The 14826-nt window shown below is 39.6% G+C and overlaps 1 protein-coding gene across 2 annotated transcripts in view; it reads right to left on the bottom strand.

The window, feature by feature from the left end:
• LOC121513043 (CD151 antigen-like) overlaps nucleotides 1-14826 on the bottom strand; it is a 45999-nt gene that overhangs the window by 20858 nt on the left and 10315 nt on the right. For both annotated transcript variants that reach the window (XM_041792534.1, XM_041792544.1), the window contains exon 3: nucleotides 7196-7387. In XM_041792534.1, coding sequence (XP_041648468.1) covers nucleotides 7196-7387 — 192 coding nt within the window. The remainder of the gene's footprint in view (nucleotides 1-7195; nucleotides 7388-14826) is intronic.

The raw sequence follows: 14826 nt of genomic DNA, 5'->3' as shown, positions 1-14826 counted from the left end.
TTTATTGGGAGGACATAGAAGTTAAACCCAAAATTCAGTCCAAAACTATTCTTTTGATTAAAGTTAAGCCTGTCTTTATTGATGCGAGTACAGCTTGCCATTACTCAATGTTTGGAAACTAGAGTGCATTCAGAAAATATTCAGACAGATTCACTTTTTCAGTTTTGTTTTTATGTTGCAGCCTGATGCTTCAGCTGAAACAATTGTCATTAATCTACACTCAGTGCCCCATCATTACAAAGTGAAAACAGAGATGTTTCTACATGTTGATCAGAGCAGAAACTGAGCCATGAGATAAAAGGAACTGCCTGCAGGGCTCAGAGACAGGACTGTTGCAAAGCACAGACCAGGGAAGAAGGGTCGTAGTAAGAGAGGCAAAGAACCTGATGGTGACTCTGACTGAGCTCCAGAGATCCTATGTGGAGACCATGGGACAAAGTTTCAGAAGGAAAACCATCACTGCAGCCCTCCACTGACCTGGGCTTTATAGCAGAGTGGCTAGATGGAAACCTCTCCTATGCAGAATGCACGAAAGCCTGCTGGGAGTGTGCAAAAAAAGAAAGGCACAAATGAAGCAGAGTTGGCCATTATGCATTTTGCACCGAGGGGAGTCTTCCATTTAGCCACTCTGCCATAAAGTCAGTATTGGTGAAGGGATACAGTAATGGCTGTCTTTCTAGAACAACAGTTTGACCGGGCAACCAGCTCTTGGAGGGCCCTGGTTGGTCCAAACTTCTTCTATTTGAGAATTCTGGAGGCCACTGTGCACTTAGGAACCTTCATTGCAGCAGAAATGTTTTTGTAGCCTTCCCCAGATCTGTGCTTGCCAACAATCCTGACTCTGAGCTCTACAGGCAGTTCTTTGAACCTCATGGCTTGGTTTCTTCCCTGATATCAATAGCTGGGTTACTATTACAGTTTGTCGCAAAATAAAAGAGATATTTCTAGTTTTGACAAAGTACAATGTTGCTTTGAATGTATTTCAATTTTCGAGCGTTTCGAGCATGTGCCTTATAATTCTCGTAAAATCTCATCTCGCGAGTATCTGCTGCAAGGACGCTGGACACTCAATACCTGTTGCATGTCGGTACAATTATGATTACATCTACAGCGGCTGCCTTGACAATTTTGACCAAAAGACAAGGGCAACAGATGATAGTTCAGAGGCAAAGTCCGTATGTAAGGCAAAGGCCAAGAATAAGGGTAAAAGTATGTTAAGTCCACATGGGTACACACGTACTGCGACATGTTGTCTCAGAGTGAAATGGTCATGTGACACTGTAATGTCACGTCCTGAGCGCTGTAAATGCGGATAAAAAGTGCTTCCACTGCACTTTTGCAATATATTTCTATACGTCTGAAATACCTCCTCACGAGAGCGTAAAAACTTTTTAGCGATATTTGAGAAGTGTTTCGAAATTCAGGTGTTTCCATAACCATTTTTTTATTGCACTATTTAGACCTTGCACATTTCTAAAGGTAATGAAAAAGCAGCTAGTGTCAGCTGTGAGACCTTCTACAGAGAGGTTTGTGCCTTTCCAAATCATGTCCAATTAGTTTAATTTAGCAGACGCCAGAAACATCTCAGCAAAGATAAAGAGGAATGGAAGGCACCTGAGCTACATTTCAAGTGTTGTTTTGAAGGGTCCGAATACTTATGCCACTGGGATATCCTTTTTAAATTTCTTTAGTTTGCAAAACTTTCTAAAATTCTGTTTTCACTTTGTCGTGATGGGGTACTGAGTGTAGATTTTTAGACCGTAGCATCAGGTTACAACACAACAAAATTTAAAAAGCTGAGGGGGTTTGAATACTTCTGAAAGCACTGCATGTTTTTTCACTTTCCATATTAGCAGATCTACTGTATTACAGCTAATTTACGGAAAAGAGGACTATGAAAACAAAGAGAAGATATTAAAAAGGTTTGGAGAGAAAAGACAAAACTTGACAAAAATAAAGTGTGCATACACAGAGAGACTTCTAATTCGTCCATTCAGACTGTTTGAAGTAAGTTCCTCTGCGTGGGGATTTTTAGTATAAGGATTATTTTTTACATTTGGCTCAATCATTAAAAAAGGAGGAGCTTCTCTGTCCTTTTACTCAGTCATTACACTTTTCTGTTGCTCTTCTACTGCAGAACAATAAGTCTGTGTGCTTTCAGACATATACTACGCCCACTTCTCTCTGCAGAGTTTCTTCTTTTTCTCTCCTTCTTGCTGACCTCTCTCATACGTGGTGTGCTATCAACACCAATAAAAGCTGCACAGAGAGACTAATTCAACCCTCTCTTTAATCAACAGAGCCTGCTGGGTCATTTAGGCCTCAGAGCTGCAGATTATCAGGGTGATTCTCTGGCTGGATCAGCTTTTTTTGTTGTAAAAACTTGTGACCTTTTAGCTTACAGGACAGTGTGGACAATCACTGCTGCTCTCATGTACTCTGAGCAGGTACCAGGCACTCAGCACATACAGGGAAAACAATTACTCCCCCCTCCTCCTGCCATCTCGCCCTTATGTTTGCCCTCTTAAGCAATCTCGATAGCATCTCTCCTTGCAGACAAGTTCATTTCTCCACCATGATTCATCGCCCTAATCTCGGCTCTTCAGGATGCGCCGAGTGTTTCTAACCTCCACAACACGCAGGAGAAGTGGTAGAGCATGCATCTAGATTTGTACAGGAGTGGCTGAGCTATAAATCAAATAATGTTGACATATGGGAGACTTCATTTAAATGTATAGTTCTACAGACTTATACTGTGTTTTAAGCTGACAGCGCTGGGAATCCACAGTAAACACCTACATTTGACTGTTTTTCTACCCGGTGTCGGCTGTGGTTCAGGAGACTGAGCAGGTCATCCACTATTCAGAAGATACCCAGCTTATGGGCATAATACTAAACCTGAAGTTCCTCCAACAGATGTGTGTGTGCTATGAGTATTAAATAGATCCCAATGACAGGTTGGCAACTCTAACAGAAGCGTCTGCCATCAGTGTCTGACTGTGTCTATGAATGGGCTTCCTGGCAAGTGTTCTAATGAGCTTGGGTTTGTTGTAAGACTGGAGAGGGGAATCTAAGGTCCAGGCACTGTATCCAACTTACTATGATTAACCTTATAGGTGCTCCCCATTTGATCATAATTAAAAGGTGGTGTGCAGTTAACCAGTATCAATACCATCACACTAAAATTTCATCACCTGTTTAAACAGATGCATTCACCCTTAGCATAGCAGGCATGTGACACATCAGTACAGTCAGTACACCACCCATCTGTGTCAATGTCATCAACTTAAAACCCAGCAATGAGCTAAAATGTGTGTTCTTTCCTCTTTAAGTTTAATGTGTATAATAAAATCAACAAACAGTGAGTGTGCTCACGTTGCCCAGTTTGTTTTAATTGATGTCAAGCTTGTTTTAAGTCCCTGATGATTCAAAGAATCAGGCTGTGGTGTTAAACAAGGTCAGAGAAGCAGCTTTGAACACGGTTGCTCCACCTGTGTCCTGGCAACCATTACACCATGAAGCCATAGGAACAGTCTAAGCAACTCAGAGAAAAAGGTTACTGAAAAATGTAAGGCAGGGGGTGGATACAAAAACATTTCCAAGGCTCTGAACATCCCACAGAGTTCAGTTAAATCTATCATTGAGAAATGGAGGGAATATGTCGCGTGTAAATCTGCCTAGATCAGACCGTCCTCACAAACTGAGTGAGCGTGCAAGAAGGAGACTAGTGAGAGAGACCACCAAGACACCTATGACTACTCTGAAGGAATTCCAAGTTTGAGGTTGGAGAGACTCTGCAGAAAACAACTGTTGGCCGGGTTCATCACCAGTCACAGCTTTATGGGAGAGTGGCAAAGAGAAAGCCACTGTTGAAGAAAACTCAGATTCAATCTGGACCAGAGTTCACCAAAAGGCATGAGCGAGACTCCATAGTCAAGAGGAAAAAAGTTCTTAGGTCTGATGAAACCAAAATGGAGCTTTTAGCCATCAGACAAGATGCCAAACACTGAACATCACCACAAACACACAATCACCACTGTGAAGCATGTTGGTGGCAGCATCACATTGTGGGGATGCTTCTCAGCAGCCAGCCCTGGAAGGCTTGTAAAGGTAGAGGGTAAAATGAGGGCAGCAGACACAAGTAAAGCTGTATGCTTTCATGACTCTGGATGGAGATTTTTAAATGGGAATCCCAAGTAGGGATGGGGATCACTCTGTATTTATAAAATCAATAATTTTTTAGCTTATCAATACTGCTATCAATTCTCATAGGCTCTGTGATGTAACAGCATTTTAGGATGGTGTAAAAACATACATCAGTCCTTTTAAGGGGAACATAAACTAAAAGCACATCAGTATAGTGCATCACATTATGTTATGATATGTTCAAATGTTGTGTAAAAATAGGAAAATTTCATTTTTGAAGAGAAACTTCAAAACTCATAACTTACTATGCTAACTAACTCAATCCCTACTCCGCTTAGACCATTTCTTCCACCAAACTATAGAAAGGTATTGATAGTGGTACCGATAAGGACTCGGATGAATAAGGACTATCAATAAGGGTATCAATATAAATACAAATTAACAATACCCATCTCTGATCCCAGGTAAGGGGTGGGTACATTATAACAACTAATTTCCCTGTATAAATGGGTACAGATTCCTAACAAACAGTCTGATTTCATTTTTTCAATAGTTGTGCGCAATGAACAAAGGCTTGGGCTGACTTACTTAAAATGTTGCTTATCGGTAGATGATTAAAATCTCCAAATACATGTGCAAAAATACTGAGCAAGAGGGTTTACCATGATACGTCCCCTGTAATAAAACTATAACACCTTTAGTTATTGACTAAGTGTATTTTTATGAAGCCTTTTTATCCTATTTTCCCCAGATAATAATGCATACACCTAAAACGAATAAGATGTGATTACAGGTTTGTTTTGTAAGAAGCTAAAGTCTTAAAAGTGGGCTGAATTAGCTCATGTCTTTGTCTTTTCCATGACTTAAGTAAAGAGAGGAGGAGCTGGTCTGCTGAAGGGGGTGACAGATAACAAGTGAAAAATGTTAAAAAGAGTAGGAAATAAATAAAGAAATTAAGTTTAAAAATCAGATAATTACAGGTTAGTAACAAGGGTGTTTGGATTTCTGCAGTAAAAAAAGACTATGAGAGATATTGGTCCATCTGTTGGGAACTGGCTGTATTTTGGCATCTGCTAAAAATATCTAGCAGTGCCAAATCCTGGAGGACTCGTCTCTATTGAAAAAGGAATCAGACCACAAATGACACATGCTCCTGCAAAGTTTTAATGACAATCTTTTGACACCTAAGTATTGGCATAAATCTATCCTGGTTTAAAGTGTGCATGAGGGTCTGAGCAGTGTGTGAATAGCGTTTCTCTGTTTATATAATGAGCTCGTCTCAGTGCTATGCAGGTGTCTGTTGGCACAACTCTGTGCCAGGTATGCTCTGTGCCAAAACAAAATATGGGTTAACAAGCTCCCTCTGTATGAAGTTTTGTTTTGACTGAACTGAAAGCAATCCAGGCTGACACCTTGGCCTTAATGGATTGTCAGCTTGGATATTTGGCAGCACAGTATCAGTTATACAGACTAATGCTTTGGGGAGATGGCTACAGTGACCTCAATATACTTTTCCTCTGGGAGTTAAAAACAAAATTCATTGCCTGACCACATATATTGATGAAAATCATGGTAAATTAAGTTGGATCTCTCTGCACCAGGGTCAAGGGTCAGGTGTTGTTAAAATGATTACAACTTTTTAACCCCTTTCCACACATTTTCTGCCAATTGTGCAATGTCTTTTCATCACCTTTAATCCATTTTTGCTGTTTGCCACGCTTTCTTGCCACTTTTTGGCCCGATTCTATCCAGTTTACTGATTTTCCGAACAATTTTTGCCATGTCTTTTAGCTACTTTTATCTCATGTTTGCCACTTTCATCAATTCTTGCCACTTCATTGTGCATTTTTGCCATTTTTCAACCCATTTTTGCCACTATGCCCATTCTGCCACTTTTGCCCCTTAGTACAACTGTTATTGCCACTTTTAACCAAGTTCAGTAAATTTCCATCCATTCTTCCACTTTTAACCAATGTGTGCTGCTTTTTGCAGATTTTTGCCACTTTATGTCCAGTTTGCACCATTTAACCAACTTTTGCTGTTTCTAATGTTTTTGGCAACATTTTTTTTACTAATTAAAAACTAAACAATTATTTCAACTTCATGCCCATTATTGCCAGTGTTTAGCCACTTTTCAACATTTTTTTTTAAGTCTTTTTGGCACTTTTATCCCATTTTTACCACCATTTGCCATACTGTGTGTGCACTGACAATAAAAAGATTTCTTTTTTTTTTAAGACAAGGGGTTTTCACTTTTAAAAAGACTATTTTGTACTACAGCATAAATAAAGTTCATTTCTTGTCCCTTTGATAAGACTGATTATGGTAAATGGACTACTCAAAGCACTTTTAGACTGCAGGTCACACCTTCACTCAAATACATTCATTCACTGATGTCAGCGGTTGCTATGGAGAATTGGCCATCAGTATTAGTGATCCCATCCGTACGCTTCCATACCCATTTACACATCACTATTGCAGACAGTGGAAGACAACTGGGGTTAAGTGTCTTCCCAAAGCACACAGTGACATGTGACTGCAGGAGCTGGGGACCGAACCCACAACCTACAGATTGTGGCACAACCGACTCTACCTACTAATATAAAAATTTAAATATAATAGGGTCGTTACAGCTTAACTTTACAATGGGAAATGATTTTGAAGACCTTCATGGGCCCCCCATTTGGCTGGGCCCCAGAGAGATCTCTCCTTTATCCCCCCTTATGGGCAGCCTTGAGTATGGCAGGAGTAGGTACAAGTGTTATTTTTACCTGTTGACAGTTATACTGACAAGGAAACTAGTTTATTTTTTGCATCACATCTTTAAAGATAGATGACAAAAAACTATAAACAAGAAATTTACCAAGATTAAAATACTGGGCAGTGGCAGAAGGAAAGATAACTAACACTATTCAGTTAAAAAACTGTAAAAATCAGTTTCTTTTCTACCTTATTCCATTTCAACTGATTTAAGTTTATTCCTTTGACACTTTCCCAGAAGTGCTGGGTGCATCTTGTACCATCTCTTTACCCTGACATGATCTCTTACCACTCGCAGTAGCCTCCTCTGCTCCTTGAAGGTGGCGCAGCAGCCAAGCACACCTGTTACCATGACAATGGCTCCAGCCAGGACCAGTATGTAGGCGGAGGCAGCGTAGGTCTTGGAGGAGAGAAGGCTGATGTAGTCGCTCTTCTCGACTAAGGTCCAAACACCCACTGCCATCACGACGCCCCCTGCCAGCTGGAGAAAGAAGAGCACATGTTAGAGTCGGATCGCCGCCAGTGACCAACAGTGCCCGTTTAACACAGAGGAGACAAAAACTGTGGAGAGGTCTGAATTATTTATCACTCAAGTCTCCTTCAAAATGATGAAGGCAGCCCACCGCTGCCTCACAAGATAATCTAATCTTGAATCAGACGCTCCAAGATAATTGTGAATGAGGAGACTTAGCTGCACAGGTCAGTAATCCAAGGCTGTCAATGCTACTCAGAAAGGAAGATTAAAAAAGTTTAATCTGAGCTACAGCTGCAGACATTAGTCACATGATTAGGGAAAGAAGACATTAGTCAGCAACTATTCTGGTCATATTAAAGCTCTGGATTCAGGCTGTCAGTCAGCAATGAAGACATTTCTGTTGACATTGCTCTTATTCACTCATTTTTTCATGCAGCATAACAAGGGTGAGAGGGCATCCATTAAAGTAAGAAGCACAGACAGCAGCAGTTTGTGCTTGATTTACAACTGTGCATTTGGAGAAAAACAATATCAAATCAAGATGTTCGCACAATTCTTACTGTTTAAATAAATGCTGTAAACTGTGCATATTTGCAGCAGAAACCAAAAGTTGTGTTTGCATGCTGGATTTTGGCATTATGTCTTTTAAAACTGTTGTCACTTCAGTACCTTTTGATACCATGTTTTTAAAAAACACAATATCTCTTATTTTAATAAATGTTAACAGACAGAAGTTTTGATGACAAAAAATGAATCAGTAGAGATGCCATGATTGGCAACCAACTGCTATCAGCTCATTTTCATTCAAATGATTCGATCAGTAGATCAAAATTAAAGTTTCTCGCCCAACAGATCGCCTGCGTTTGATACTCTGGTGACTGTGAAGGAGTGAAGCACTGTGTATGAGGTGCAGTGAAATTATAAAATCATACCAAACTGGCTAGCACTAAGTATGAACCACATCAGCACTGTAAATCTAATTAAACCAAAATGCAGAACCTTCCAGATCATCTGCTGCTGCTGGGACCAGCCATCCTCCTCTGTCAGTCAGAGCAGCGATGGTAAGATCCCCCAAACTTTGTAACAAGTCCTGTTAGTTAAAAATAATTATCCAGTGTATAAGTCCATGTTGATAAGCTAGTTAAGCCAGTTGCGGTGTATTTTTTTAAATATTTTTTTGTGTTTAGATGAGACCTTTATTGCTGAGGATCATCACTAACAAATATGATGTTAACCGACACACTGGGACTTTTGTTCTCCTTTAATCAGGCTACACTGCCACTTGTAGGAGGAGTCAGTGTACTACAAAGCTAAGTTGAACCAGCTACTACATGTAATGTAGTATTAGTAACAGTAGTAGTAACTGAATGGAATCATTTTTAGTTTTACCCCAACACTGCTCATAGATGCTGGTATCAGCAGTAGGGATGAGGGAAAAAATAATTCAGCATAGTATCGCGATATTTTGCGTGGTGATATGTTGTATCATATCATTCGCCAAGGGTTGATTTTTTTTCCAAACTAACTGCTAATATGAACTGAAGTCTACGATACTGCATAAATAGTATCAGTTGCTTTTCTGTCCACTTGATGGTGCTATTGCGCCCTTTGTCAGTGTCTGCAGAGGTGATGGTCATATAGATGGAGAAAGTTAGTACAATCAATGCGGCAGTAGGGCTGGACAATGAATCAAAAATTACAATAAATAGTAATATGGCCTGCAGCAATTTCAAATCCCAGATTGGGCAATATTTCTGTTACCTGATATTTATGACAAAATACAAGTTTAAAACTTTTTTGCAGCAGAGATGTTATACATTACATAATCATGCAATCAAGTGCCATTTTTTTAGAATAGAAATCCTACTTTCTTCATTTTTTTACTTTGATCTTATTAAATATGAGAATAAAAGGAAAATGATCACTCCCTTCAGTACAACTCATACCTAGGTTGCATTACGAGTCAAAATCATCACAATAAGGTATTTTTGGAAAGTTGTTCAGCCCTAGTTTAGTCCAATATTGTGTTGGTTGTAATATAGAATAATTTATTGCTCTTGTTTGTTGGAAAAAGAATAAGATGAACTTGAGGAATAGTCGCATTTCAAACTGCAATAGCAATATTGGGCACAAAAATTACAAATAGATTATTTTCCCAACTTGTTCAGCCCAATATGGCAGCACCAGGGAAAGCACATCAGGAATGCAAGCTGGGCATGAATAACACGGAGATGACACATGCAGTAATGTGATGAAAATGAAGGCAAGGCTAATGCTAAATTAGCTTAACTGTTAAAAATGGTATAGATAGAAATATATGGTATTGCAATACTCTGTATCGCAAAATGTAATAATATTGAATCGTGGCAAACGTATCATGATAATATTGTATCGTGGGCCACTACTGACTCCCACCCCTAATCAGCACCAATAAAACATAATCAGGGCATCCCTACATATTGGGTTTCTTGACCGTAACATTTTCCTGCATGGTACCTAAACAAGTGTCAATCCATTTGAGTCAAAGTTCAAAACTCTGGTATTTAACGACCTTATTAAATTGATACTATTGAGTATTGGTATGTTTGTTTTATATATATATATATATATATATATATATATATATATATATATATATATTATATATATTTAATCTACAAGCTTTGGGCTCCTGTTGAACAACTCTATAAAATAAAACCCATCAAGAAGGAACCGAAAAACGTATTACTTTTTTTAATCTAAACTTGTTGACCAATAGATAAATCTAGAGGGTCACTTGGAGGTTAAAGCTATATTTGTAATTTTTGCAGCTTGGCTTGGCAACTTGGCACAGTTATTCCATCATTACTCCTTTACAATCTTGCTCTGCCACTATTTCTTCCTCTCTTTAATAAAACAAGTCTTTAATAGTCTCCTTGCCTTTGCAAAACAGGGCTTTCTACCAGAAAACAGGGCCATACTTCTCCTCAGAGGCCAACCCTCTTGATCCAAGGGTTCGGAGTTCAGACTTCTTAAAGAAGTATGGATATCATCAGAATGATTAAAACACATTTTTAGGGTTATATAGGTACATATGGTAGCTGTCTTAAGTATTAATATAGCCTTGGTGTTCTCAGGATAGACCAACAGTCAGAACAAACCAGCAGAAAAGTGAAGACCTCATTCCAGCATAAAACTGTCAGTCTCCATCATCTCCTCTCATTTCTAAGCCCGCAAAGTAGGAGGAACAATTTAATTAATAGCATATCACAATGACAAGAAGCAGATGGTGCAGCAATGCAACACAAATCTGTCATCATTCAGAAACCATCAATCCAAATCGCTCATCTAATCCAGATTTAATTTAAAAAACAGAAATAATGGAGACAGAGCATGGACACCAAGTCACATGGTATCACACCAGGAGGCAAGCAGCACTGAAAAATACACAAAATGTAATCAGCCAACTCTCTTTACTTCATATTAATATTTTAAGAGTGATTTAGTTCGTAATAGGAGTAGGATTGAAGTGAGTTACAGAACTGGATGTGTATTTCTGAATGCTGCAGACAGCTGAGTTCTACAGAAAAGTCAGTGGTTCTTTGTACTTTGATTTACTAACACTCAATCTCCGGCCTTCTGTCACCAGCTGCACTTTAGAAGTAAACAGTACTATACAACATTTGTTGCTCTCAAGCTGCTTGCTCTAAGAGAGGCTCTTAGTCATTTAAAACATTATAAGACACAGTTTCCACATTTAACAGCTTTCATTTCAAACCATTCATGTTTTCTTCTGCATAAATCACCTAATAACTGTCCAAAAAGCCTCAGAAAGACATTCCAGCCCAGAAAACCACAGTATTACTGACAGAATATGGTTCAGACTTTGCAGTAATTACTTAATGCAGGACTGAGCTGCAGCTTTATCTGCTGTTAAAACTCAGTGAACCACAGGAATCAATAAATATTTTCCAAGAGTAATTGAAAGCTTTACAAGGGAAAGAAACACTTTGGTGACCTCCAGTGGCAGACAGAGGTACAAAGTTCACATCACCCTGTGGTCACTGAGAGATCACTCCTATGCATTAATCCTTTTATAAGATCAACATACAGTACAGTGCATTCACAAAGTATTCAGACCTCCTTTACTTTTTCCTTATGTTGCAGCCTGATGCTACAGTAGCATGAATCCTTGTTAATCACTGTGTGCCCATCAAGACTAAGTGAAAGATCGTTTTAGAATTTTTTAAGAATTTATTGAAAACAAAAAACCCGAAATATCACAGTGGCATAGGTCTTCAGACCCAATTTCTCTGGATCTTTGTCGAGATGTTTTACACCTTGACTGAAGTCAACCTGTGGTAAATTAAACTGATTGGACATGATTTGGAAAAGCGAGCATCTGTCTATAGAAGGCCTCACAGCTGAAAATGAAACCAGAGCTCAGAGACAGGATTGTTGACAGGCACAAAAATGCTTCTGCTGCACTGAAGGTTCCCAAGAGACCCCAAAGGCCTCCAAATTTCTCAGATGGAAGAAGGAGAAAGGCATTAGTAGGTCCATCTGAGCTCCAGAGATCTTGTGTGGAGATGGGACAAAGTTCCAGAAGAACAACCATCACTGCAGCCCTCCACCGGTCTTGGCACTATAGCAGAGTGGCTACGGAAGCGTCTCCTCAGTGAACAACAGACTTTTATGGGATTTTGTGTATTTTACTTTCATCTAACCACTCTACCATAATGCAAAGTCTCTCAGTCTCTCTTACTTTTCTCCCTCCATTGCTCAGTTTGGCCAGCTCTTTGAAGAGCCCCGGTTGGTCCAAACTTCTTCTATTTGAGAATTATGGAGGCCACTGTGCTCTTAGGAACCTTCAGTGCAGCAGAAATGTTTTTGTAGTCTTCACAATGATCTGTTGCTGTCAACAATCCTGTGTCTGAGCTCTGCAGGCAGCTCTTTTGACCTCATGTCTTGGTTTTTGCTCTGATATCACTGTCAGCTGTGAGGCCTTCTATAGAGAGGTGTTTGTTTTTCCAAATCATGTCCAATCAGTTTAATTTAGCACAGGTGGACTCCAACCGAGGTGTAGAAACATCTGAGCAAAGATCCAGAGAAATGGAGGAATCTGAGATAAATATTAAGTGTTGTTGGAAACGGTTTGCATATTTATGCCAGTGTGATATTTTGAGTTTTATTTTCAATAAATTTTCAAATACCTGCATGATTGGGTACTGACTGTAGATTAAAGAATGTAAGAATGTATGAGTTTTTGACTGCAGCGTCAGGCTGCAACATAGCAAAATTGAAAAAGTGAAGAGGGTCTGCATACTTTTTTAATGGACTTTATTTCTGCTTTAACTTGATTGCTTGATATAAAGTGTGCACTTAAGTTTAAGTAAACTGAGCTGATCTTTCAAATAGTGTCAGATAACTCGAATGTGTATACAAGCTTAGTCTATGAAGCTTTATCCAACAACAACAACTTGTTGAAAAAGCTCAAGGTTGTACTCTTTCTTTAGCCATACATGAGCTACTGCCCAAAAGGCAGACAAGCCAAGGAACTGGGTCTGAATTGTTCCTAAACTGTTACATACTACAGACATTACACTGGTAGAAAACAAAGTTTGGGACCACATGTTACCACTGTATGATTTCAAGGGGCAGCTGCCATTCAAAAACATACTTAATACTGATGCCATAAAGGTATTTACTAAGCTCTTTTCATAACAATTTTGGTCAATCATTTTGATTTGATCCTTAAATTTTCATGTCTGTGACTCCAGCATCTGGCACTGAGATTGCTCAGAGATGTTTGTCTGCGAGTCAGAGAGACATCTGACTCTGGCAGAAGGATGATTATCACATATGGGCAGAGCTGCAAGTGCTTTTCACGCTGAGAATGGGACGCACATCCTTCCTCAGACATCCAGGCGGCTGCACTGATGTTTTGACTTCCATTTTGCACCATGCTGTGAAATTATGAGATCAGATATTTGTGCTCCCTTCATCCTGGAAAGGCACATTTCTTTACACTGGAAATCTTTAAGGAATCAGGCTGTGAAAGCATCTTTTGTGCCCTCTGTAGAAGTATGCAACTTGGCTCTCATTCTATGAACTGAAATAACAGAAGGCGTTTATCTCTGACTGAATAGAGAGGCGTTGTTAAAGAGTTTTATCAGATTTTTTCCTATTTACATGGAGTAAACAGAGAAATATTCTTGTCCTGAAAGACTAAAACTGTGTGCATGTGTTTCCTTGGCTGTTTGCTGTTAAAAGAAACACATTATTCTCTGGCTTTGGTTTGTTAAATGCACTATTATTAATAATGGAGTGTGCTGAATCTGGATTAATCAAAAGCACAGTTGGATAAATAACAGATATCTCTGTGTTCATACTCCCGCTTTCTTTAATTTTAACACATGTTCCGTTTTTTTGAACATTCATCCATCCATCCATTTTCTTTCTACACCACTTACCCTGTTGGGGCTCGTGGGGGGACTGAAGCCTAACCCAGCTGTCAAAGGGCAAGAGGCAGGGTACACCCTGGACTGGTCCCAAGTCAGTCACAGGGCTGGCATATAGAGACAGCCAGGCACAGTCACTCTCACACCTATGGCCAATTAAGAGTCGCCAATTAAGCTTACAAGCATGTTTTTGGTGGTGGGAAGAAGCCGGAGTACCCGGAGAGAACCCACGTATGCACAGGGAGAACATGCAAACTCCACACAAAATGGTAGAGCTAACCCCTGCTCTGCCATGAAGCCCTTAATTTTGACAAGATCACATCACCACAAACACTGTAATGCCATGCAGACAGCCAGTGTCTACACAGACACACAGAATTGAGAAAAAAATTGTGGGAAAACTTTTTAAAAATTCAGTGGGATGGTTTCACACTGAGGACCATCCAAGCAGATGCATTGTATTTTGACAGATTCTCCACAGTGGAGAAATATCATGGACTTTGAATATCCGACAGAAACTAAATTTCACCTTAGTAGGGTTGTTCCAATTCCGATACCAGTATCGGAAATACGCCTGTGACTGCTTAAAATGCAGGTACTGGTATTGGTGGGTACACGAGTTTATGCAATGATCCGATACTGTATGGTTTAGCTTTAGGTTTTGCTTCGCTAAGCCATGCTAAATGTTAGCGCTGAAAACTAGAAATCAATTCGTCTTTGCTGCTGGAAAGCACTGCATGCACAAGCTACCATTTTAGAGCAGCGAAGAAGAACCAAAGGACCCACTGCAGCAGCAAAGAATGGTGTCTGTGTGACAGTTTTTCTCTGAATGTGATCTTTAAAATGACTTCCAGGCCGGCGCTGTCGTACATGACAAGAAGTGACACAGTCTTGTGACGCTACTGATGCCTTTGAATCCCTTGCGGCAGCATTTTCAGCAAGCCTGGACCCCATGTGACTTTTAGGGACTTTAAAGATTAAATCCACACCAGTAAATGCGACATT

The sequence above is a fragment of the Cheilinus undulatus genome, linkage group 1, assembly GCF_018320785.1.
Source record: "Cheilinus undulatus linkage group 1, ASM1832078v1, whole genome shotgun sequence".
Classification (NCBI taxonomy): domain Eukaryota; kingdom Metazoa; phylum Chordata; class Actinopteri; order Labriformes; family Labridae; genus Cheilinus; species Cheilinus undulatus.
This window is presented reverse-complemented; position numbering and strand designations above follow the sequence as displayed.